At 40.4% G+C, this 25,111-nt stretch overlaps 1 protein-coding gene across 2 annotated transcripts in view; it reads left to right on the top strand.

Annotated features, from left to right (window-relative positions):
* Window positions 1-25,111, top strand: part of DAAM2 (dishevelled associated activator of morphogenesis 2) — a 200,342-nt gene that overhangs the window by 59,689 nt on the left and 115,542 nt on the right. For both annotated transcript variants that reach the window (XM_041477173.1, XM_041477172.1), the window contains one exon: window positions 22,250-22,452. In XM_041477173.1, the coding sequence (XP_041333107.1) occupies window positions 22,279-22,452 (174 nt within the window). In that variant the 5' untranslated portion in view covers window positions 22,250-22,278. The remainder of the gene's footprint in view (window positions 1-22,249; window positions 22,453-25,111) is intronic.

Below are 25,111 nucleotides of genomic sequence, written 5' to 3'. Positions count from 1 at the left end.
TTTTAAAGGAGGATTGGCATATGGCACTAGCAATGCACAAGACCACACGTCAGAGGAGGTGTTTTCAGGAAGGGTATCTGACGTATGTTTGTGGGGAGGAACAAAACACAGCAGTAGTGTCAAAAGAAGTGCATCAAAATACCCAGAAACTTGCAGGGCATTTGGCATGCTAGGATGCTCTCTGCATCCCATACTGATGGGGCGAAAGATAGTTTGCCTTCAGCTTGAAACAGATACAGAATAAATGGCAGGTTGTCTTTGTGGGATTTGTTTTCCTCTGCACCTTATAACGCAATAGTGAATTCACCTCAGGAACAGGAAAGTAGAAGAGATGTGGCCAAGTTACATCTCTTTCTCCAGCCCTAGAGCCCAGAGGGCGTGGACAGGAGGTAGCACTGTCAGGGAAGTGTTGCTTCAAGTGGTTTAGTGCACGAGAAAGTTGGCTGTGCTTCTCTTAGGCAGACTGAAATAAATGAATGGATATTGAACTTCAGTCATGGCTCCCTCTCCCATGGAATGGAAGTGGGCACATACAACTTGTGTAGGGTGGTGCCTGCTGAGCTGTATTTGGGGAAGAGTGAGATGAGCCATGACAAAGCTATCGCTGTGTGCTGTTAGGCACTTGAGATTCATGTTGCTGGAAAGAGGGTTGCACCCCATCTTTATCCTGTTAGAAGACTGTGACTCTTGCAAGGACCATTTGCTAATGCCTCCTCTGTAGCACCCCTTGCAGCAGTGAAGACAGAACTGTGTTGTAATGAGTATAAAAGGGGTTATTTATTGAACTGCATACAGACCCTGTAATTCACACTGGCTCTCTGGCTTCCAGACTGGCTGCCTGATGTTGCCACACAAGGTCTCCCTAAGTCTTGGTCTGGCGTCTGTAGCAACAAAAGAACTGACTAAAGAGAGACTCAAGTTTTCTGTGCTGCCAGTGTTGTTCACTGGGTTTTTTGCAATAACTCTCCACACACTCTGCTGGATGTGTTTTGCAGCAAGGCATATTTTTGTGTTAGATATCTTCCAACTGTTTTCACAAGCATCTTACTGGCATGGTTGCCAGTGTTGATACCTTTTTAGTGAAGTGCTTTGAGCCTCTGCTCTGCTCCTTGGGCTGGGCTTCCATCCGGATCAGAAATTGGAAATTTATTACTTGGAACTGGTTTTTAAATGTGAAACTGACACCAGTTTCTTATTACTTACCAAGTCCTGAGGGCAGACTAACATTCCTGACGCTGCTGTAGGTGTTAATGGTTTCATCAACTCAAGAAGCAGAGCACCCTGAACTCTGCTCTTGGCAGCTAGTAAAGAAGGGAAACTGACTTTCAAATATTTTGTTTTTAAAGTTGTTGTGGTTTTTTTATGATGTTTACATTAGCAAACTGAAATTTGTGAGACAGACTTTTTTTTGTTGACTACTTAGTTCCTAGAAATCAAATTGATAGTAAAGCCTCAGTAGGCTGCTGGAACACTGTCTGCTGGAACCAAGCACCTCTGCAGATTCAAGAGAACAAGAATCTGTGAGTAGGTCTACTGTGGGTACAGGCCTATGAGTTTCATTTACTTGGTATGTTTTCTCTGCCTCAAAGTAATCAAGAAGGATATTATTATGTAGATACCAAGATTTTTTTCTATATTGCTTTCAGTTGCATGCAAATAGTTCAAAAGCCTTGCTCCAAATCTGGAGAGATTCCAGGATGTGGTTTTTTGTTTTTAGAATAGTTTTTGTCTTGTGCTGTGCAGAAAGATGGCATTATGAGCAAGGATGAAGATTTAAAATCTGAATTAACTGGCATTACTCTGGGCTCTGCCACATACTTGCTGAATGATCTTAAGCAGACCATCATTTTCTTCATACCTGTGTTGTGACATCCTTGTATCCTGCCAGGTTGCCATGAGGAATAACTTCTGTTTTAAACTGGACTAACTCCTTTGATCCAAGAATGAACTGTATTTCAAGTGACCATTGTATATGTGACAGACTGCTGCAGAGGTCATCAATAGAACATTACAGAATTTAACATTGATTAATCCCATGTATTGATGGATGAGACTCAAAAGCTTATCCTGTAGTTATTTACAGAGGTGCTTAAAAGGTGACTTGTTGATCACTATTTATAATTAGCTATACAGAGAACATTTGGTGATAGCATTTTCAATTTAGAGAAAGTAAGTCAGGGCCCAGAGTCTGGGAACTGAAACTTGGCAGATGAAAAAATCTCTAAAGTGAGAGGCAGTTTACTGAGAGTTGTGGTAGATTTTCTACTGCTGGAAATCTAAATCAAATGAGATGCCTATTGAAAAGTTATATTGTACTTCAGGCAGGAATTAATTTATAGCAATGTTGTGGCTTGTGCTAGGTATGAGGTCAGACTAGCTGGTTGGTACAACCCTTCCAGCTTTATAGTTCGTAAGATTTTTTTATCAGGTTGGTCAGTGTAAGTCTCACTGAGGCCAGCAGAAGCCAAATAAACCTGAGGCCAGGGTTTTACACTGTCGCCTTTCGCATCCTTCATGATTCCAGCCTGTATTCACTTGTTGCCCAGCTAACATACAGAAATATCTTCCTGTTTTGCTTTTATCTCCTTAGCACTGCATGGTTACCAACCTGCAGTAATTTCCATGAGCATCTTAAAATCGTGGGATGTTTCTTTTTTTTGTTTTGCTTGTTTTCTTGAAATGGGATTTGAAAAGTGAAAAAGTCTGAGAAGATCTAGTTTGGACACAACTAGAAATTCCTGCACTACTATCCCTCTGGCAGTCATTGATATAGAGCATTAATTTGTATTTGTATTTACAAAGCAAAAGAAAGGATTCTCGGCTACTGAGTTGCTCCCCATGTTATGTCAGAGAGACAGATTTGCTTTTAATTTCTCACCTGTATTTTATGGTATAAGGGAATGAGCCCAGTGGGTTTTGTTTATTCTGTCTCCTACCGTGTGTTGTGCTGCCTGTTGAGAGTGGAGGACAGAGCTCAGGGGTAAAGGAGAATTTCCATGTCCTTGGCCAGACTGGCAGCTCAGTTATTGCTATTGCTGAAGGACTGCATCTGGTGGTAGCCTAGGGGTGTTGGAGAGAAATTGATTGTTTGAGTGAGAGTGACTGTTCTCAAAAGACAGACTAGGTATTAGTAACTGCCCATCTCCCTTACTGACGCTGGTGGTCAGACTTCCTAAAGGGCTTAGTATGTCTCGTGCAAATTTTTCCATTGAGATTTTCTCATTGAAATGGTCTGTACTCGGAATTACCAAATATTGAAGAAAACAGAGATTTTCCCAAATGTTTCCACATTCTTATGAGAGCTGGATATTTCAAAATGTGTGATAAATCATGCCGGAAACATGTATTTATTTGTAACTATTTCTTTCTCTTTTTTATGCTGTTGAATGCTGTGCAGTGGAGATAGATTTTCTTTATTGTATTAATTTTTTTTTAGTAGAAGGGGGAAAATATTGATGAAAGGGAAAATGTCTGTTGTTCCTTTTTATTAAAAAAAAAAAGACCTCAAAAGGCATCCCCATCACTAGAATAGCTTGCACTTTCTTTCAAAATAACTTTTTTCTTTTTCAAGCCAGCTCTTTTTCCTTTTAATCAGGTCTGTTCAATAAGCTGCAGTATTTTGGATTTTTGCTTCCTGTTTTTCATTGAAATGGAAGCTGCTTAGTTTTGTGAAAATTTATTCTTGAGGCAAGAGCCAAAGTCTCTTTAAGTTCTAATTATAGAAATTCAATATGTCTTGTGCACACATGGCAAGTGAAGTTTGCAGATTGTATGTATAATTCTCTTTTTGCAAGCAACAGCGGTGAAGAGTGCTAGGCTGCAGAGCAGACTGATAAGTGCATTTAGAGAAGGGATTTCCTGCATGTCCTCTAAATAGTAAAATGTTCCTTTTATGGCATACAGTTGAACGGAAAAAGTATCAACTAATTGACATGTTCTCTTCAATTAATCCCCATTTTGAATGAATGCCTTGAAGGTCCTTTAAGAGGTCAGGCTAGCTGTCTTTGCAGGCATCACTGCAAATCAGCCTTAAGAACTATTATACTAAATTCTTAGTCCTCTAAGAGTAACTCCATGAAACTTGGATGTGGCTGGATAAGCTCAGCTGCTGCATGCAACAGGCCTGGCCCCAACAGATGTTGGGCAATTTTGCTGGAAGTAATCTCATCCACAGCATCTCCTGGGTATAGTCTAGCAGGTGAGTGTCCTGAAGAGACCAAGCAGCTGTAGGGTAGAGACTGCCTGAAGAGAGAGAACACCTGGCTCACGGTCCTTGGGGGCTGTGTTGTTTTTCTGGTGTGGGGTTGGCATGCAGTTCTAGTTTAGGACGACCTGAAATGTGAGGGTTGCTTTTGGTTTTCCTCTTTTTTTTTTCAGTCTTCTGAGTTAAAAATCAGGCTGTGTTGAGGGGAAACCCTTCTGATTTTGAAACAGTGTGAAAAAGACCTCACCCAAGGACTGGAGGCTTATTTGACAGACAATGTGTGCAGTGCAGGAGGGCAGCAAGTCAGGGCCAAGTGTACTCCCACTTGGTCTATGTCTACCACATGACATTTTGGTGAACAGGAGAGTGTGTTTGATTTCAAGGGAGGAGCTTTATCTGTAGCATAGGTGCATTAATGTGGAAGTTAACAACCTTTCCCTCAGACTTGGCTGGGAGGAGGTGTGCAGTACCTCATATGGTTTGGGAGGGCTACAGACAAGAGAATGCAGTTAGAAAGTAGTACAGGATGGGGAGTGTAAAAGACTGAAGATGAGCTGCTGGCTACTGGATAGCTCTCACTTTCAGCATCATGGCCTCTCTAGCCAGGTTTCTGTGGAGACAGTCCCTGGGACATAAACTGTCAGATGTTTGGGGAGCTATATGCTGCAGAGCAGGAAATCATTCAAATTCCTTATCTTCCACACAACAGGCTCAGGAGAAGTCCTGCCAAGACAGCTTGCACCAAGGCCTCAGGGAACAAGGCTTGACCTCTTAGAAAGGGTTTTTCTGGGACTTTGCTTGCAAAAATTGAATTCAACTACTTTCTAAGCATTTGCCCTGAAAACCTTCTGAAGGAAAAATAATAGGTGGTAGTGGTTAGAAGTCCTGCTGTGGCTAAAATCCCATGCCATTCCCACAGAAATCAGTGGTCAAACATCCTCTGATTTCATTGGAAGCAGCTGAGACATGCAAAGGGAAAAATTCTGTCAAGGCCTAAACTTCTGGAGAATTCAAATGAAACAGATTTCTCTTTTGCTTTGATTTGTTTTGTTTATCACCAGTTACAAAGACTTATTCTCAAGCAGGGGAGTAATAAGATTGTAGACTAGAATGTGCGGGGAATGTCTTAGAGCAATGCAACAGCAATGATTATTACCTTAGCTGGTATGGGAACCAGTAGATGTACAAGTCCACTCTGTCACTGTCACCACTTGTAGGGTGACAGTGCATGCAGGGACAGGGTCCATGTTGTGGATAGGACCAGAACTGGGAAACAGTAGTTTGATAAGTGTTACCAGTCAAGGGTTTTTCTTTAAGGTTGCTACTGGTATTAAATTGTTTGGGGATTCACAACTTCTGATGTTAATGACAAAATTGTGCTGTCATTAATACTTCATTTTGAGGAAGGTTGGGGCAGTGCAGTAACAATTCGTGAAGACCTTCTACAAATGTGAGGAGTCTTTTTTTTGGCTGACTGACGCCCTGTCTGTGAATTTTTGTGCTGTGAGAGCATATAATGAGTTTGCCTATGGGAAAATTGACTGGTATTTTTATTTCTAATACATCTCTTCTATGCATGGTTCTTTGTTCTGCAGTTTGTTCGTGTCTGTCATGAGCAGACATTGGCACAAGAGAGAACTCCTGCAATATTCTGTTGTCATGCAAGCAGTCTAGATCTGTACACAGGAGTAAATTCCCTGAACAATTCCATAGAGCTGTAAAAGTTGGTAAGAGGGCTTTTCTGGTAGGAGGGCTTTTGGGAAATTTGATTCTTTGCTTCAAGAAGGTGCACTCTTTTCTGTGGTGCCCAGTGACAGTATGAGTCAATGAGCGTAAATTGAAGCCCTGGGAGCTTCATCTAAACACAAGGAACTTTTTTCCTGTGGAGGTGTCTGAACACTGGTCCTGAGCAATTTGCCCTAGCTGGTCCTGCTTGAGCGAGGAGACTGGATAAGGCACTCTTGAGAGGCTCCTTTCAGCTGCTGAGATCAGTATTGCAGCATTCTTTTAGGAACTGGCAACCTGTCTGGCCCAGCCTTGTATCGAAAGGGGCAGCAGGAGTCATGAGTGTGTATTGTTACATCTAGACTGGGAACCACTTCCTAGTGCTTTTCCTTTCCTCGGCTTCACTAGGTGTGCAGTGTGTATCTCTTGGCTTTTGACCATGTGAAATTTTCAGCATGTGGCTTCTGCGTCCAGGAAGTTGGGTCTTCCTTCAAAAGGATTCTTGATAGTACATACATATTGGTTCTAAATTTCTTCTTTAATATCTCTTGCAGATGGCAACTTCATCTTTTCCTAAAACGGAATATTTTGACTGGTTATTTCACACTTTCTGTCTCTTCCTCTTTTTCTTTTTTCCCCCTCTATCATTTGCTCAGAACTCATTTATCTGCTTCTGAATCAAAGGTGGATCATGGCTCACCCAGCCACTACCCTGCTCCAAGAGTTGTTTGGTTTGTCTCTTAAGGAAAACCTGCCATCTTAAAGAAAACTTGTCAGATCTTTATTGTTAATTTGGAAATAGTTTGCAAAGAAAAGCTCTTTATAAGTGTGTGAAAGAAGCACTGTTTCTTAAGAAAGACAGACACATAAATTTCCTTCAGTGAGGCTGAAGGCAATGTTTTATTTTTTATCTTCTCTTCACCTTCCCCTTTCCCTCCCCCAACCCCATTTCTTCCATGTATTTCATAGAAATTGGCCTCTACTGTCTGGTAAAAGAATGTGGATATGTAAATTTGGATACCTTTCAGTCATGGACAGAATAAAATGTGTTGTTTGGGATTTTAATGTCCTGTTAATGGAAAAACATGGATTGAAGCATTGGAGCCTTGTGAGATGGGGTTCTGTGGGGGATGTAATACTGGAAAGAACCCTGACCTTTGTCTCATCTGACTCAGGCTTTGAGGACTCCAGGATGCTCCAGCTATACTTCTGAGCTTGTTCCAGAACTCTCAAGTTTCAATCCCACCAGCTTTTGGATCTTATAAGCTAAAGCAGTTAGTCACCTTAGCAGCCGTATACAGATCCCCTCCCCACTTGGGAGTACTTGGGAGACTGCACTGAAGAAGGAAGGTGGAACCCAGCCGAGCAGGAGAGGATTCACTACAGAGGGATGTACATCCACATCATTATTCTTTTCCATGTGGGATAAATTCTGTTTTCTTTAAGGAGTATTGAGATGCAGGTGGAAAGGGAAAAAGAGGCCTGGACCTTTGAGATGGACTTGTTTAAGGAAAGTTTTAGCACTCTGACCCTAATGGGGTTGTGCATCTGAAATGCTGGAGGAGAGCCATAAAACAAACCGGCATAAAATAAACTTGCTGTGCATGTTTTCATACTTACATCCCGAGCTGCTTTTAGTGTGTTTATCAAAACATTGTGGGCTTTTGGGTCTGCCTGATGGTGGGAACAAGAACAAGTAAGTGAGAGAAATATATATATATATGGACTATAAAAAAGCCTTGTTTTAAGCTCTCTATCTTTAAAACTCCTTACTGAAGTGCTTCCTTGGCTAGAAGAAGATAGGAAAGAAGTGTTGCAAAAACCTGTGCTCTCAATGTTCTAATAAAACTATAGGAAGGGAATTTCTTCTATCTAAATATTTTCAAGCTGGAATGCAAACACTTTTGCTTTACCTAGAGAGGAACAGAGCACTTGAACTAAGGTGCAATATTTTGCTACAGTGGCAGTCAATGAAGTTTGAACTGAGGCTGATTCATTATTTTCAGGTAACAAAGGAAGACTTCTATGGAAGTTGTGTATTTTACTCTTTTAGAACTGTGTTGGGGGGGTGATGTGTGTTTGTTTTTGAAAGTCTGGACATATTTACTGTGAAGAAATGCCTTGTACTGAAAACTAGGGATATGTTAACAAAAGAGTGAAAGAAGCTTAGAACTTTGACTCATATTTCAATAGTTGAATTATATGTTCTACTTTTCAAAAGTGCTATCAATTTTTAACATGGTTATTAATGAGTTACTTGTGAGACCTCAACTGACCAGCAGAATAGGAGAACATTGTTTTACTATTCACCAATAGTCTGACAGTGCCTTTGGATAGGAATGCCTGCTTAATGTTTGCAGATGGCTAATGCTACACATCTGATATGGTGGTTGAGCATCTCCTGAATGTTAGTGTGCTGGCATTATCTTATTTCCATGGGGCTGTCTCAGAAGTGACAGGCAGCTGAGAACCAAAGCTATAGCTAGTGAAGACAACCTACAAATAGAAGGAAGAAAATAATATAAAATGTTTCTTTGAATCCAATTAAGAGGCATGCAGAACAGTGACATATCCCAACAACTCTTTCTATCACAGGGGTGGAGGAAAGTCTGCCTTCTCCTATGTGTCTTATGTTAGTTATTCCCTCCAGAGCCAGTGCTGCTTACCTGCAGCTGCTCTATGATAACACTGGAAACCCACATCTAGGTCTTTGCTGGCAGTGTGATGAGACGGCAGAATGGAGGGAGCTGAAGGTCATTGCAGAGCAGTCCATGACGCTCAGCTATGCACTCTGGCACTGGCTGGTACAGGTGCAGAAGCTCTGCTCAGAGCCAAGAGTGAGAGAACCTTTTACTTTGTGCACAGCTCTAGAACAGTTTCTGCTTAGTAGTATTGAAAGCAGTGACAGCTCTGGCCTCAATCTCTTTCTGACTTGAGGCAAACTGGTTGAGCTGTTACACAGAGCATGGAGAAGTACTCCTGGATATGGAAAATTTAAGGGAAAACATGGAAGTACAGATGAAACATATAACTACTACTTACATATAGAATACATTGCTTTTCTGAATATGTAGTCAGGAGACTTTCAGAGTTAGGACTAAGGTGAAAAACTGGCCCCTACTGAAGTTTGTATGAGACTTGGAATACATGTCCCAGGAGTCAGGAAATGATGATTTAGATGCTCTGGATGCTTTGGATTGACTTAGCTAAATTCAGCTCAAAAGGGCTTTGGAGGAAATAAAATATTTTGGGAGGCTAAAAAAAATAAATCTCAGGTGCCCGTCTGGCACAATTTCAAGAAGGGCCATTTCACCATAAATTAACTGAGTCTGAGGTCTGCTTGAAAGAGTTGATCTCTTGTTCTGTGAGGTTATGTGTTTCCATCAGAATTAATAGGAGTCTGTTACACCCATGAAGAGGAAACGATACAGGGAGTGTATGTTGTTCACTCATCTGGGGAATGAAAGGCTCTTCTAAAGTCTCTGTAACCTAATTTGAGTAGTATATTCACCCTGAAATTACTGCCTTGATAAGATGAACAGATTTTTGAGCATGCCTTCCAAAGTCCATCTGAAGAGAAGAATACAATGCTTCTCTTTCTTCATTTTTTCTTTTACCCTTTTCTTTCTTTTTCTGCTGACTTTGTCTACATAAATATGATTTTTGAGGTATTCCTTAGCAACAAATATCTGAAATACTTTGCTTTACACAGTATAAACCCCTTAATATCTGATTAGAAAGAGATTTCCTCTGGAGTATCCTCAGCCTAAATATTTGAAGAACTGAGTGCAAAGACATGAATTTATTTTCTTGACTGAACTATTGGCTTGTTGATCTGCTGGCATTACCTCCACACCAAGGTCCTTCCCCAGCATACGACTTGCTATAGTACACCCACAGAGCACAGCATCCTTCCAGCTAGAAAGCTGATCTTTCCTCTTGCCTTTTGGTCTATTTCTTGTGATAAGTGGCTTCCCCTCTCTTTAGTTATTTAGTAACTCAAGCTCAAATTTTGGTCCTCAGAGGCACTCCCTCCAGCCTAGAGAATTGCTTTCTTTGGTCTGGAGTGGTTGGTTAGAAGGTGCAGACAGAGCTCGTTTCCAAGATACTCTTAAGTGCTGGTTTCTCTCTATCAAATGAACAAGACAGAACACCTACTCTAGGTGAATCCAATCACAGCATTAAAGTGGGGGTTTAGGATCTTGGTTTTTTTTTCACTTGGACATCCTCTTTCACACAGAGGTTTCTGAGGTGTTATGAAAATAATTTCTTTCAGGGGCACTTCTACCATGAACAGCTTTCAGGGGAATGGATGACTTGGTGGTTGCATGCTGGGATCTGATGATTGTGAAGTGTTCACCATGTCATCACAATATTGCAATTTAAGCTGAGGTGAACTCTTAGCTGTAGGACTGTTCTGGTAGATTCAGGAAATGTGTACCTCAATATTGATATGGATATGAAATGTGCTGCGGGAATTAAGAAGAGTTAATGCTGCTGTTAGTAGGCCCTGTAGGAGATGAATTGTTTCCTTATCGTGCATAACCTCCTAAAAATGTAGAAAATTTTTTCCTGTGTTTGAGATCTCAGCATGAGCAGGATAGTGTAAGACCTTGTGGACTCACTCCTGTCTAAGGAACTGTTTTTTTCCTTGCAAACAAAACAATGTTCCTTAAAAATACTTCCCACACCAACTCCCTTCTCTAGACATGCATTTCTTAATTTGTTTAATTCTGGGGTTATCCCAGTGGAGCTTTTTATGATTAATAGCTGATGACACTGTAAACCCAGCAGTAAGAACATTTCCTGGGCAGTAGCCATGCTTCTTACAGGCTGTGTTTGACTGTTGTTAGGGTATGGACAGAACAAGCACTGGGGAAGAGTTCACCCAGAAGAGTATCTCATTGATATGGACTCAGTGTTTGCTTTGTACATCTGCTAGTTTATCTTTTTAGGGGTTTGGAGATAGATACACTTCTCTGTACAATTTTATCTGTTTTAAGCATTCACTACTGTAGTGTGATAGACCCTTTGCTTGTAACACGAATGACTTGGAGAAGAGGAGGAAGTAAAACATGAGGATTCCATTGTATTAATGCCATTTTCATGTTGAATTTACTAGTACAACAGCCAATAGTTAAAATCTAGTGATAGGCTGCCAGCTTCTGTGCAAATCATTGGGATTTTATATAAAGTTTTTCTTCTTGGGTTTGCCACCCAGACCAAATACTTAGTTGGTCTTGATTTTTCAGAGCTTCTGACATTTTTCAGTTCCCTCTGCTGGAAAAAGTTTTATGAAAATTGAGATTGCTTCCTCGTTCAAATGGGTTTTTGGGCAGGAAAAGGGACAAGTGCTGCTGCTTCTTGTTACTTAAAAGATTTTGGTAATGGTTCGCTGTGGCTCTTCTTCAGTTAGTAGAAAATGTGAATAACAGCAGTTTCAGCCTTTCTTGCAGTGGGACATGTTCTTGCATGTCACCAGGGCAGTAGAGCCAACACCTCAACTTGTACAGGGCAATGTATGACTGCTTACTGTGTTTATTTGTATGTATTCCATCCATAAATTTAAGATATAAGATAAACAAAAATTATTGATTAAAGTAAGTTTTAAATGCACCCTTTCCAAAGGGTGAGACAAACTGCAGCAGGTGATGATTTGGATAAAACTCAGTACAAGCTATTGAACAAGTCAGTGCTATTCAAAACTAGAGACAACAAGCAGTGATATTGGTACATGTACTGCAAAGACATACATCACTGGACATAATGTTTGCAACCCTCAAGGGATAAATTTTTCTGATCTTTCTCTATCTTTCTCTGATAGAGGGTAGGTTTCTCTTCTATTTGTATACAATGGGCCTTCTTTATGAATCATGTCTGAGGACTGTGAATCCGGATCAAGTAGTGGTTTAGAAGCAGGTTGGTTGTTTTGTTGAATTTTTAGAGGTTTTTTTCCCAGTTGTGTGCAGCTGTGGTGGGGAGCTGAGGGAATTTTATACTGCAATCAAGTTTTCTGTGGAGTGTGCTCCAAGTTTTGTCAACAAGCTAAAAGTAGGTGGGTTCAGAAGCTGAAAGAACTTGCTGTATTTTCAGGCAGGCTGTTGACTTGCTGTAGACACTTAGAAGTCTGGAGAAGACTACCCAAACTTTTGCTGCAGCTTCTCGGCAGCTTTCTTTGGGTATCTGAGCATACATTTAAAAATGACCTATGCTTGTCAAAGGACAGTGTGTTAGAGGTCAGTTACAGTTCTAGGAAGTCTCCCCTAGATGTACTTCAGAACTTAAAACTTAATCATGAGCTTTAAAGGGTCTTGATGTGGACATGACCTTTTGCCATGAGAATCTGGAAGACTAGAGCTAGCTATTGGCAGTCCAAGGATGGAAGGAGGGAGGGTTGACAGTTGGCACAGGCACTGCACTCTTGTGTGTCGAATGCTCTAGACAACATGGATCGGCATTGCTTTGTAGATAAGAACCTCATGTTTGTGTATTTTAAGGGAGGTCTCCCTGCCCCTTCTTTTACTGCACTCTTTTCCATACATAAAAAGAGCACCCACTGACTATGCAAGGAAGGTGGCTGGTTTTAGGTAGTGTTTTCTTCTCAGACCCTCATAACTGATCACTGCCTGTGTCACTCAGGGCATCAGTTCTGTAGAATTTGAGTCAAATATAGAGGAAGCCTTGTTCACTTTACTGCAATGAAACTTGACAGCCCCAAAACCTAAAGCAGTACGTCACGCCTCTGAAACCAGCCTTCAGTGTTGGTGTAAAGTCTCCTCCTGAAAATATTGAAGCAGCCAGAAAATATATTTTATCTGGATGTCACTTAAAAATACACACAGAAACAACCCAAAATCTTTGAGCAAAGCTCTTTCTAAATATCCGTTCTTCATAAAGACATGTTAGGTTAAAAGTTCAGCAGTTTCACCAAGCTTCTGGCTTGGAGTTCAAACCTACTTGCGTAATGTTGAGGTTTCAGGGCATTGAACCCAGAGTACCCCTGGTCAGAATGTTGAAGAAAAATAAAAATACTGGAATTAAATGCTGCATATGACCTTTTCTTAACTTGATTTTCTACAGGGAATTTATTTTTTGTGCCCAATTGACAACTCTGCAATCTGGGTAGTTTAAAAAGTAGGTATAGAAAATCAATGACATTTTCACCCTGTCTGTGCCTTGACCTATGGGAGCCATCTCCAAGATGGAGTGAGCATAAAACCCCGAGACCCATTCCCTTTGTGAATGCATCTACTGGCTGTTTCTTCCATTAGTGGATCACTAAAGAAGGTTTTTAACCATCATCCACATCGGTGGCTTTTCAGTCTGTGGAACAGAACTGAGAGCCACCATTTTTATTATGTATGGATTTGCAAGGACACGTAGAAGCACACTTTGCTTTAGCTGGGGCACTAAGCAGGGAAGTGGCAGCTCTGCAGCCTGGAACCTGGATTTCCCAGGTGGCATTGATGAACACTACTTTTGAAGAGATTCAGTGCTATCCACAAAAACCAGGTAAAAGTCCAAACGGTCTCTGTGTTGAGTTTTCCCCAGTTACATGCATTTGCTATAGAGACTGAATTGCTTTTTCCAGTGTGTGGCATTTAGGAAACTTTTACCAGTGCAGGTAATTGATTTGCCTGTCAATAGTGAAGACAGTACTTGTACACCTACATCTGTGGTTAGTTTCCAGTGGGCATATTTCTAGTGAAGTTGAGTTTTAAAGTCCCATAGTGGCCCTGATCAGAGTGTTAGAATGGAAATCAATTTTTTATGCTATGATGACAACAGATGAAATTTTATTATACTAATTGTCTGAATAAGAAAACAGCATTTCACATGGAAATAATTGGACCTTTACCATTTGTTTGTTTTTCTTGGAGCACCCTGGCAGTTCTTACGGAGTATTTCTCTCTCAGTAGAGGCACTCTAATGCCCTCAGCAGCTTATTTTGTCTGGAAAATTCAAGCACCCAGGATAACGATGACAACAATGGTAACATTTTGACTCCCAAATCCCTTGGCAAAATAGTTACATCATGTCTGGAAATAATTGGGCAATGACAGAATGGAAAAATTACAATGACTGAAACAAGACCGGGACGCTCTTAGTAGTGGGGTTTTGTGTGTTCATTCTTCTCAGCGTGGCAGTAGTGTTACTGGGAAACTCTGGATTGACTCCCTTTGTAACTAAACCCCACTCTTTCCAATATAAATATTGGAGAGATTTAAAGTTCCTAGATCAAGCTTTAATGCTAATCTAAAGTGCTAATGTGCTTTACTCATATTCCTGATCTTATGGAATAGAGGATAGAGTGGGACACCTTGTTCTACAGATCACTCAATCCTTGCCTTCTTTACTGATCAAAAATGTTGCTCTGGGGTATGGCTGTTTCATCCGTGGGACCTGCTCTTATTAGATAGAACTGACAGACATTAGAGTCAGTATCATACAATGACTTTAAGGGCATTTCATACCATAAGACCTGTAAAAGGTTCAGGAATTCATCTTCCTGTAGAGGAAAATAGTTGTCTTCTGCATTGAAGCTGAAGAAGAGATGTGCTGATTCTGGCTGTTATTGTGTGTGTCTGCTTAACTGATGTCACCATGATCTATTTAATCTTCAGTCTATGATTTCCTATTTTGAATAAAAGCTTCATCTTGCACTCCAACTTCCACGGCACTTTTTCCTGTGAAATTGCATCACTGTGTTGTACCCATCACCCACAGAAAGTAAAGAAAATTGAGAGTCTGACTTGGGCTCTGCTGTCTAGGTCTGCAGCTTCTAGAAAAGGAAGTTCAGACACACTCTGAGTAGCACAGACACAAACTGGAATTATAGCCTTGTCCTGAATTCATGGCCCTAGAATTACAGTATAATTTTGTCAAGCCTTAAAAAATAATATTTTTAGAATGTGAATGATTTCAAAATTAAAATCTGTGGATTGTAGAGAGTGTTTCAAAATACTTGCTGCTTCATGGTCTTATCCTTAGTCAGAATTGGGTCTCGGGGTGCCATCTGTGGGGTTTGTGGGATTTTTTCCCCTATGTTTTCTTTTATGCAGTGTAGTTCCCATTGGCTCTTACAACCACAGCAATTTGATGAACAAGGACATTATAAACCAACCCATCTAGTGAAGCCAATGCTGTGGTAGGGGAAATCGCTGCATAAATTCCATTATTTTGTAAAGAATAAATTTATCCATGCAGGATTTGTGGACACTGCTAAATGCTCTCTCTACAGCAGCATCATTATGGGGGGGTGAACATGTTGTGCCCTGGCCAGCTCCCAGCCAGGTGATTACCTTTTTGCAGGCCTACTGCTTTTATTCCTGTTTGTTCACAGTCTGTTTGGCTCTGTAAAATAACTGGTTTAAGCAGAAGAGTAAGACCCTACACTGGAGAACCTACAACCTCAGTGCCACAGCTAGGACAATAAAGTAAAATACAGCCAAAATAAAACAAATGTGAAATGTGATACAGTCTTTGCAGCTTGTGTTATGCACTAGGTGTCTCTTTAGAAGTATTTTTATCTTCAATATCTGCCTTAAAAAAAGGGTTTAATAGTGTGAGCATAGGAAGTGGCTACAGGAAGCCATTTCAATTCTAACAGTTGTCATTAAAAAAATGAGGCTATTGCAATGAAACAGTGAAATAGTAGAGAATAAAACTAAAACTGGTAGAAAAAAAAAAGGGAGAACTAAGACTACAAACAGCTTTTTTTTCTTAATAGAAGGGGATGGGTAATCTTTGGTGAGGTATATGAATAAAACAAATGTGGTTCATGGTCAAGAAGACAAGAAAATTTATCTTGGTAGCAGTGACTTTCTGACTGAGAAGGAAGTGAAGGGCATGTGTAAATGTTACTGAAACTGCAGTGCTGCAACACCAGAGAACTTGGAAGTAATATGGGGAAGGGTAAAGGAGAGAAGGACAGGACTCCACACTCATTCATGCAAACCAGAAAGGTCGATTGTTTTTAGGCAGTATGCAATCCTGTTCATTACACCAGCGTGGTGGTTTGAATTGCTGGCAAGCATGCCTCAGTGAGGAATTGATAAATTAGGATGCAAATCTGCAGTACAATCAGACACTGAGGAGATGAGGGACATACTTATCCCGGATAAACAGTTAGGCTGTGAGTTTTACTTGTTTTGTTTGCAGTCTAAGCTGCATGGTCATATCACCATTCAGAAATGTGAAAAATGCATAGATTTACTTGTATATAAATGAGATGCAAGAATATAATTAAGACTCAGCATTTGATGTCTAGGAGAGCAGATTACTTTTGACTGTGCACATTCCTGTGTGAAGTCATAGTTATAGGAAACTATGACACAGTGATAGTACTTTTGCAAAATAAAATAACTTCTTACCAGGTAAAAGAATGAATAGGTTGTTTGGTCAGCTCACTTAAGCGTAGAAAATTATTAATCTGTCCTTCATTAAAGGGTGAGAAATAAGGTGTAAAGAAATACTTAGTTATTACTAACCAGGTTCATGACACTAACTGCTTTGTTGCTCTCTTTGCTTTGTGTTTTGAATATTGACTCCTCTTTTAAAATAGTTTTCCTATGAATACAGTTTGGATAGATTAATGATTAGGAGAAACACAAAGAACCTGCAGGTATATTATTTCCTGTTTTCTTTTGTTTGGTTGTTGGTTTTGTTTATTTTTCTGTAGAGTTATTTTTCTCCTCATTCTTAGATGAAGGCAGAGAAAGTGTTGCAAATTAATATTTCAGAAGAGAAGTTTCTTACAGTTCTTTAGCTTTCTTTTTGTTGTTGTTGTTGTTCTGTGTTGATAAGTTGGTATAAGGTGAGACGTAGTGGATTTGTGGGTATTAACAGACTAACGTTAGTGGTCATTAGTCTCCCAGCACATCCTGAGCATCCTTAAAGTATTAAAAATAAAGAGATTTTTGACAGACACGTTGCAGTAAGTAGGTTCACAGATATAGTTACACCTGACAGCCTTCAAATAGCCCTTGCCTTTTCTCTTATCTCAGGACTTATTTCTGAGGCAAATAAATGAAAAAAAAAAGAAATAAATAAATATATATGTAATAGGAGAAAATCCTTAGGTCTATGGAATGCTTTGAAATTATCAACCGTCTTAGTTTTAATGGGAAGGTGTGTAAAACAAACGAAAAGTGAGTTTCTGGACTGTCTTTCAAAGTTCTCATAAACACCAAGAGCTCTGCACTCTTGTTTCCATGTGTTGGAGGAAGGAAAATCCATGAACTGGCTTCAAAATACACAGCATTATTTGAGCTGCCCTCTCTCTTGTGGTGGAAACTTAAGTGTGGGCCATGACTGGTATTGAGTAGCCACTGCTGCACACGATGCTGCTCTTTTCCAGATCACATCCAGTAATCTGGATTTGTTGATTTGTTTTGGGTCCGATATCTTCCTGTCCAACATAACAGGCAGGTGTCCATGGATCTTCAGGAAGCTGCCCTGAAAAATAAGGTTTTAACTTTGTGGATTTTAAGACGCTGGGGCTTTTTGTTGCTGTTTTGTGCACTGGAGACCAGGAGGCTCCTTAGTATGGTGACAAATCCAAGCCAAAGGAGTTGGGTTATTATTACACGTGCAACAAACGGATTGCTTGTCTGCTTCCTTTCCCCATCCCCCCTGCTGCAATTGCCATATAGTGCATCTGACATCTGTCACATTACATGTGACATCCATGGAAAATTCCCATGGTAATTAAATCATGCCATGAAGCTCATCATTTCACCATCTGTGTACTGAAGAAGCAATGTGGTCCAGGGAACTGAGCACAGGATCAGTAGGAATCTCTTTCCCTTTTTCCAGTGTCTACATTCAGGCTGTTTTGAGCATGTTTCTTATTTTCTCCATTTCATCATCAGTAAGTGATGATCTAGGGAGCTGTTTTAATACTGGGAAGTTCTCATGGTTTATTATTTAATAGTTTAATAATCTGGAGTCTTAACTTGAATTTGGGGGTTGTGGGTGAGTTGGTTTGTGTTCTAAACAACTCTGACTTCAGATTTTTTTTCTACATCAGTGATCACACATTACATGGATATGTTTTATCCTGCCATAGAGAAAGATAGATAAATTACAGGGAAATGGAAATTATTAACTTTATTTCCTTTCTTGTTAGCATAAGCTAGTGTAGGGCAGTGATTCTTCATCATACGTTTAGTCCCATGCTCCCCACTCAGGTGAGAGCTATGGCTACATCCACAATTGTGTGTCTATTGATGATCAGTAGAGATACAGCTCTGAATGTGTTTACTATTAATGCTTCCTTATGTTGTGAACTGTTTTTGCATGACTGTGTGTGTTTAGTTACCCACTGAGTTCTTTCTTCCCTTTATCCAAAGGCGGTGATACAAAAGTAATTATATCTATTTCAGTTATAGTTATGCTCTGGCTGTCAGGTGTGTTGAAGGACAGAACAGTGAGATAAAATCTACAATAATCAGCTGTCTTGCACAGGCGAGCTGCTGGCAGAGCAGTTGTTTCAGGTGTCTTAGTTTTAGTGGAATGTTGCTTATTTAGCATATGTTGGCATGAAAATTACTGTCTCTGAGATGAGAATGAACAGAAGAGTGAGGCTTATGAAGCAATTTAGAAAGCAATTGAAAGAGGATCCTCGTGTGCAGTTAGCATGGATCTGATCCCATGTGGCTAAAACTTCTGATAAGGGTTGAAAAAATTGCATTAGCTAAATTATGTTTGGTCACTGGGCCAAATGGTTTAGAAATGAACACGTACGCCCTGTCAGAGGAAGAGGACGTTGTTATAATTAGACCTTGGGCAGAGTTCCAGGCTGTGACTCCTGACCTGAGCCGAACCTCAGATGGGGCTGGGAAGCAGGAGAGGGATTGCTGTGAGGAGCGGGTCTGTGGTAAGCTGTTGAAATGACAGCAACTTGTTTGTGTTGTGTAAAAGGGCAAAACAGTAGAACTGAGAAGAGCTGTGGGAGGGAGTTATGTGCAATAGTGGGATTCTCTCCAGAGAGAGATTTCCTATTGATTATCACTGGCGGTATATATATATGTATAGAAATATATAATTACACGTTTCATTTTTACTTGCCTGAAGTTGAGAGGCAACAGAACTTTTATTAGAACAAAACCCCCACTTTTTGTTATTTTCATAATTTTTTGTGTCAGCTTTGCTGTCAATTTCCACTCAGAAAAATGGAAGTTGCTCTTTACTTCATTTTCGTTGTTGTCTCCCAACCTTCTCATTATTTGGAAGCACATTTTTCCCAGATTTGATTCTTGAGAAAGGAAAGGCAAAAAAGAGAGAAAGGAAAGGAAAAGTTTATTAACTTGGAGATAATTAGAAAATGCTTATTTTGTTGATCACCAACAAAAATAAAGAAGTTTCAATTAGTTATTAAATAGCATAAACACTGCAACTTACAGGATTCTGAAGGACATCTACTTTACTGGCAGGTTTAATTTTAGAGAGAACAGTGCTCCAACTTAGAAATTTCTTTCATTCATTCCTTCAGTGATTTGATTCTAAAATATCTGCGCTGGATCCCTCTGTAGCAGTTCTCAATTGTTCTTATTTTGAAAGCATCTAGACACCTTACCTATCCACACAATTACAGTGTGAAAGCAGTACAAAAGTGTTATTTTGCCCCTCTATGTTAGTATGAATTTCATGCCTGCTGCTTATAGATGGACCTGGAAAATGCCAGTGTTAGGAGTATGAATTGTGCGATGGAATAATGCTGTGTTAAAGCCAGCTCACTCTTCATGTGAGCTCTGCACAGTTTTGCAGGGTAGTAAAAATTAAGTAGCCTTGAGTTTCACAAGTGTTGATCCCAAGGAACTGCAGATTCTGTCAAAAAAATCACAGTAACAAACATTGGCTTTGGTATTTCTCAGCATTGTGGATGAAGAAAGCCTGGAGCCTGACAAGCTCTTAGATGAACCTGCTTAAGATGAAAGCCAAGTAATGAAATTCCAGTGGAGGACAACCTGTGGTAGCCAGACCAGGGCTGTACTTACCCTGTAGAAAACTCTGAGCTTCACATCCATTCACATAGTTCTCATTTCCTGGTAAGGTACCTCTTTTGGTGAAGTTTATACTAGTCTTGACCTGAGCTCATAAAGGACGTTGTTATGGTCTTATCACTCCAATGGCTCAGCCAGTTTTTCCGAGGAGGATTCATTGTCCATGGCCCAGAGAATGCTAGTCCTTTGGTGGTTGGTGGGGAAGCCTTTAGACAGAGGGCCAGAGCTTGGTTGAAACTGAATTGATGCAAATGTAGCTGTATTGCATGTAAATCAGGTTTGTCTCATTGAATTCAGTTCCTTCCAAAAGAGAGTTTTGTCAAACTAATTGGTTTTAATCTCAGTCATGACCAGGTTGCCTTAAAGGGCATTGCACTTGGAATATAATACTTGAGAAGATGGTCTGTAGTGTACAAGTTTAGGTTCCAAGGCGTTATTGTGAAATCTTTTAGCAGCTGAATTTCTTAAGTGTCCACTATTGAGAGGAAACACAAATTTCCATGCATATCATTGTGATAGATTTGAGGGCATTTTGGTTTTGCTGATGGAAGCTGTGTCAATGACCAGTTCAGTTTTAGGCTGACCTTTGGCATCTCCTAGTGAGAACCCAATGTTTTCATGAATGGGCTTTTGAAGCCAGCAACATCCTGCTCTAGTGAATGCTGCTGGGACATAACACCCCTTGCAGAGCTGGCATGGAGAGCAAAGCAAAGTAGGCATGCCAGAAGACAGTACTTTTTACCAGCTTGCTTTTCTTTCAGCTGCATGAGGGTTGCAGCTGATGCCCCTTCTAATGCATAAGAGAATGTGCTGGATAAATGAATCCCAGCATAGAGTAGGACAGGTGATTCCTGCCCAGCACATAGTGCCATAAGGGTAGAGGTTTGGATGGTCTGGACCTTTTTTTTGGCTGTTGTTTGTTGCTTAGGTTTTTTGGTTTTTTTTTTGGTTTTTTTTTTTTTTTTTTTTTTTTTTTTTGTTTGTTTGTTTTTTTTGTTGTTTTTTTTTTTTAAGCGAGCATGCCAATTTCTGCACAAAACATCCCTGGAGAGCTCTGTATGTTAAGTCCCACTATGTAACTGCTGTCCTGAAGGTGCTTTTCCTTGCACAGCTACTCAGTCTCTATGAAAGCTCAAAGCAGCCTTGTTCTGGCAAGCAAACAGACCAAGGCATTGTAGGGCAGGTTAGGGCAGCAGCTGCTCTGATGACAAAGCTCAGCTGTGTTGTTGCTGATACAGCACCCAGCATCCTGTGGTTTGGTTCACCTGCCACCTCCCTCCTGCTCCCCTGCCCTGTGCCCAGGGAGACCAGCTTCACAACAAGCTTTAATTATTTACTCTCAAAGGATATGGCTTATTCTGCAGATTAAGTGAAAAAGTGAAGTCCTTAAAAATATAACACAAATAAGCCCCTGAGCTGTCAAACAACAAGTCCCTTAAAAGGGCAAAATATGTGGCTCTGTGTGCACTGCACAGATCCCTCCTTTCAAACTGCTGGCAGGAGACTTCCTGTTTGGATGGGCTGCTCACAAATGGTGTTGTGTGGTAGCGAAATCAGTCACTTCCCAGCTTCTCCTTCAGGCCTCCTTCTGCCTCCCTTTATACTCCTGATACCAAAGCCAGGTCCTGTCCAGATGGGATCTGGCAGCTGAAATGTAAATCTGAATACGTGCATTAGCACTGTGCTGTTTCTTCCTTGAATACATAAAGCAGCCCAAACTACTTACATGTGTTTGAAAATGGGATGGACAAAACGGTCCTACAGTGATAGTCCTGGCTGTGAAGGAATAAGTGAATGTTTGGTCATCTGGCTCTGCAGTGGTGAAAGATTGATGATTGTTTCATTGTTCATTTTATTTTGATCAAATGGTATACCTTTGGAAGATTCTTCCATGTGTTCTGGGTAAATTCTCCCATATATGCTTTTGTGCTTCTGATAGTTTATTTCCTTTATTGTAGTAGGGAATAAAAGGCCAATACCAGCATTCTGTGGTAGCCCTCAGCCTTGGCTTCTGAACATTGCTGATAAATCTAGCTGCTGGGAAATTACAGATTGAGTTTGTAAAACCTTCTCAGGAAAGGTTTTACAGAGTAGCGATTCTGCACTGCCATGGAAGAACATGTTAATACCATACAAAGGCCTAGCTACCTTATCTAGCTTGAGTGTTTATTTTGCTCTTTTTGGTATCAGATCCTTCTGTCCTCTTCCATCTGTTACTCCAATGACAGCCACTGTAACTGCACAGAGCTGCACAGATTCAACTGTCCTTTTTATCATCTAATGTCTGTTGGTTTTGTTTTGTTTTTTTCTACAGAACATGATTAGAAGATAGCACCATACACCATGATCATGGCCCCCCGGAAGAGGAATCGTCATGCGTTGGGGTTTCTTTGTTGTTTTGGAGGCAGCGACCTCCCTGAAATCAACCTCAAGGACAATAATCCTCTCCAATTCCTTGAGTTTTCTGTCCCAATCCCACCAGCAGAAGAGCTCAATGCCAGATTCGCCGAACTTGTGGTAAGTTTCTGCCGACAGATTGATATATTTATGAGGTGGATGGACTTTTCCCTCTAAAGGGGTAATAAAAGGATTTAAGGGATTTATTAGAGCTTCTGTTAAAACTTTTAAAAAAACCTTTTCATTCTTTTATGACTAGTTACTTGATAGGAGAAAGGTGGCAAGCAACAGGATGGATGATTAATGGCACTGGGTATAAGTACAACAAAATGTTTAAATGTGCTTATTTATTCTCATAGCACTATGAAGAATTGGGCATATTAGAAGGAAGCTCTCAAGTTCTCTAGAGAGAGCTGATGGTCAATTTCTTGTTTACAACTTTGGGATAAAATCTGCTGTGCAGTGTAATGAAGTGGAAAATCTTAGGATTTGCAGATCTGTAAAGTAGAGGACTATTTGGTTTTGTTGATGAGTAGCATTCTGCTGGTGAGGTATAAGAATCAGGTGACCATGCTAATTATGTTTCATCACACAGCTGCCTTTGAACCATGAAATGGTGCTGTTGCAGCAACAGCCATAAACAGGAAGAGAAGGAATTATTTCAGATGAACTTTGTTGTTTTCTTTTGTGGTAAATGTTGCAGACTCCAGGAGCCAGACGCTTGCTTTTCATGCCTGGCATCAAATGACTTCACTGTCTTTGTCTTCTTGTTCAGCCAGAATGCAAAACACAGGCAGAGGTCATAGGGCTGGGTTGTTTCGCAAACTGTGTCGTAAAGGTGATGCCCATTTGATGCAGCTGATTAGGTTTCTCATTACCATTCTGAGACTGGAGCTTATGTAAAGTGAGATATCTGTAAGTGTGTATATGCCTGAGGAGTGCAACTGAGGTAAGGAATAGAACAGAAAATACTGGATCTCGGCATTAGAGGAATTTGCCAGTAGTCTTCCTACGTTACACTTGTAATATTAGCACAATAAATTCTTGTCCATGACCATAGCTTTGAAATGCTATAGCAATGAAAAGAACCATGTCATTTGCATAGGCAGTTGGAGGTTAGTATATGGGCAACTATAGTATGTCATATCAAATACAGGGACAGCTGTAGTTTGTCAGATCAGTGGTCTGGCAACCTAGCCCAGGCTTCAGGTTCAAGATGGGGTCCAAAGCAAATGGCTAGGGAAAAATATAAGGCGTTGGAGACTATAAGGTGTGGCCATAGGGTGGTCTTTTCCAGGATACTCTCCAACCCTCTAACAGTTTTCAGCTCAAGGACTTCCTCAGTTGGAAGTTGCCTTCTGTGTACATAGTAAATTGTTATGGATTTGTTTTCCATTAACTTTACACTTCCCCAGTACCCATTAGGATTTTCAGTATTCTGTGGCAGGGGCAGAGGAATGAGTCAATAGGATTTGCAGCTGTTTCAGGAAGAATAATGTGTTCAGCAGAAGAGTCTACTTGCTTTGAACTAATTTACAAGTGAAGAATATCCTCTTACAGAAATATTTCACAAAATTGTGGTCTATATTTAGGTCAGTTTTCTTTTTATGTGAGACTACGTGAGTCCCTCTTAGAAAATGCAGCTGCCTGACTGTGGAGAATTCCTCATGGTGACAGGTATCTCTCAAGAGTAAGAGTGTAACCTGTAATCTGCTCTGCTGACAATTTATTTCTGGATGCTGCTTAACGGTTGGTTTTCACATGCAGAGCTCAAACTGCTGTATCAAAGTTCAGCTCTCTCCAATACCAGGATCCATTGAAGCATTCAATCTAGCCTTGCTAAAGACGTCACCAACAGATGGGCTTTGCTTCTGAACTTGTCTTGCTAAACCTTGAACTTGTTTACCTTTGGGTCAGAGTGAAAGACCTGCTTGAGCTGCTGCTGGGCTTTTGCTTACTGAGAAGGGTATCAGTTTTATGGGGAGTTTGAGAGTTTGTGGTGGTATTAATGATGCTTTTAACTTCTAGTTTTATGTCTGGCAAATATTGGTGTGTTCCATGTGCTTGCTTGTGGCAAAACAGCTCACAGCTGCCTTATGGAAGTCTATTAAAAAGTATAATTTATAATGTTTCTGGTGCAAAATTTAATGACAAGTATATGTGATGATCTGTAAAAATTTTTGGCCCCAGTAGTTTGAGAGTTGTTGGTTTTTGCTATAACTTATTAAATGTGCTGACAGCTTGTAACTGGCATATGCATTTCAAACAAATGAAGCCATTGAAACGAAAAGAGATCATATTCAGTTCTTATATTTAATGATAGCACACCAGCCATCGTTGCCTGAGAAGTGAGATGGGAGCAAAAAGTGCTATTTTTCAGAAGGGTAATGATGTACATCACACATTTTTATGAAGCAGCCAGATGGGATGGCAGTGTATGTCCATAGGAGTTCCTGATTAGACAGGTAATGTGAGAGCAGTTGAGGGCTTTATGTGCGAGAGAACCTGGGCTGGAAACTGGGCTGGCAAAATGCAGACTTTGCCTAGAAGGGCTAGTTTGTCCACAGGTCTGGATTAATGCATGTTCTATGAGACACTAAAATAAACCAGGCTACATCTGTATTGACAGCTCAGATGAGATTTTAATTGGATTAGAAAGATTCAGTCTGTAAATGCACCAGTGTAAATCAGCGACCTGGAAGTGCCTGAGAGAGCTCTGTGCTGTGTGCTAGCTCCCTGCTGCTTATCCGTTAGGGTCTGGTCTGGGTGCACTTGTACT

This window comes from Pyrgilauda ruficollis, unplaced genomic scaffold (assembly GCF_017590135.1).
Source record: "Pyrgilauda ruficollis isolate IOZ18807 unplaced genomic scaffold, ASM1759013v1 scaffold4, whole genome shotgun sequence".
Taxonomy (NCBI): domain Eukaryota; kingdom Metazoa; phylum Chordata; class Aves; order Passeriformes; family Passeridae; genus Pyrgilauda; species Pyrgilauda ruficollis.
Note: the sequence above shows the minus strand (reverse complement) of the source record. Positions and strands in the feature narration are given on the sequence as shown.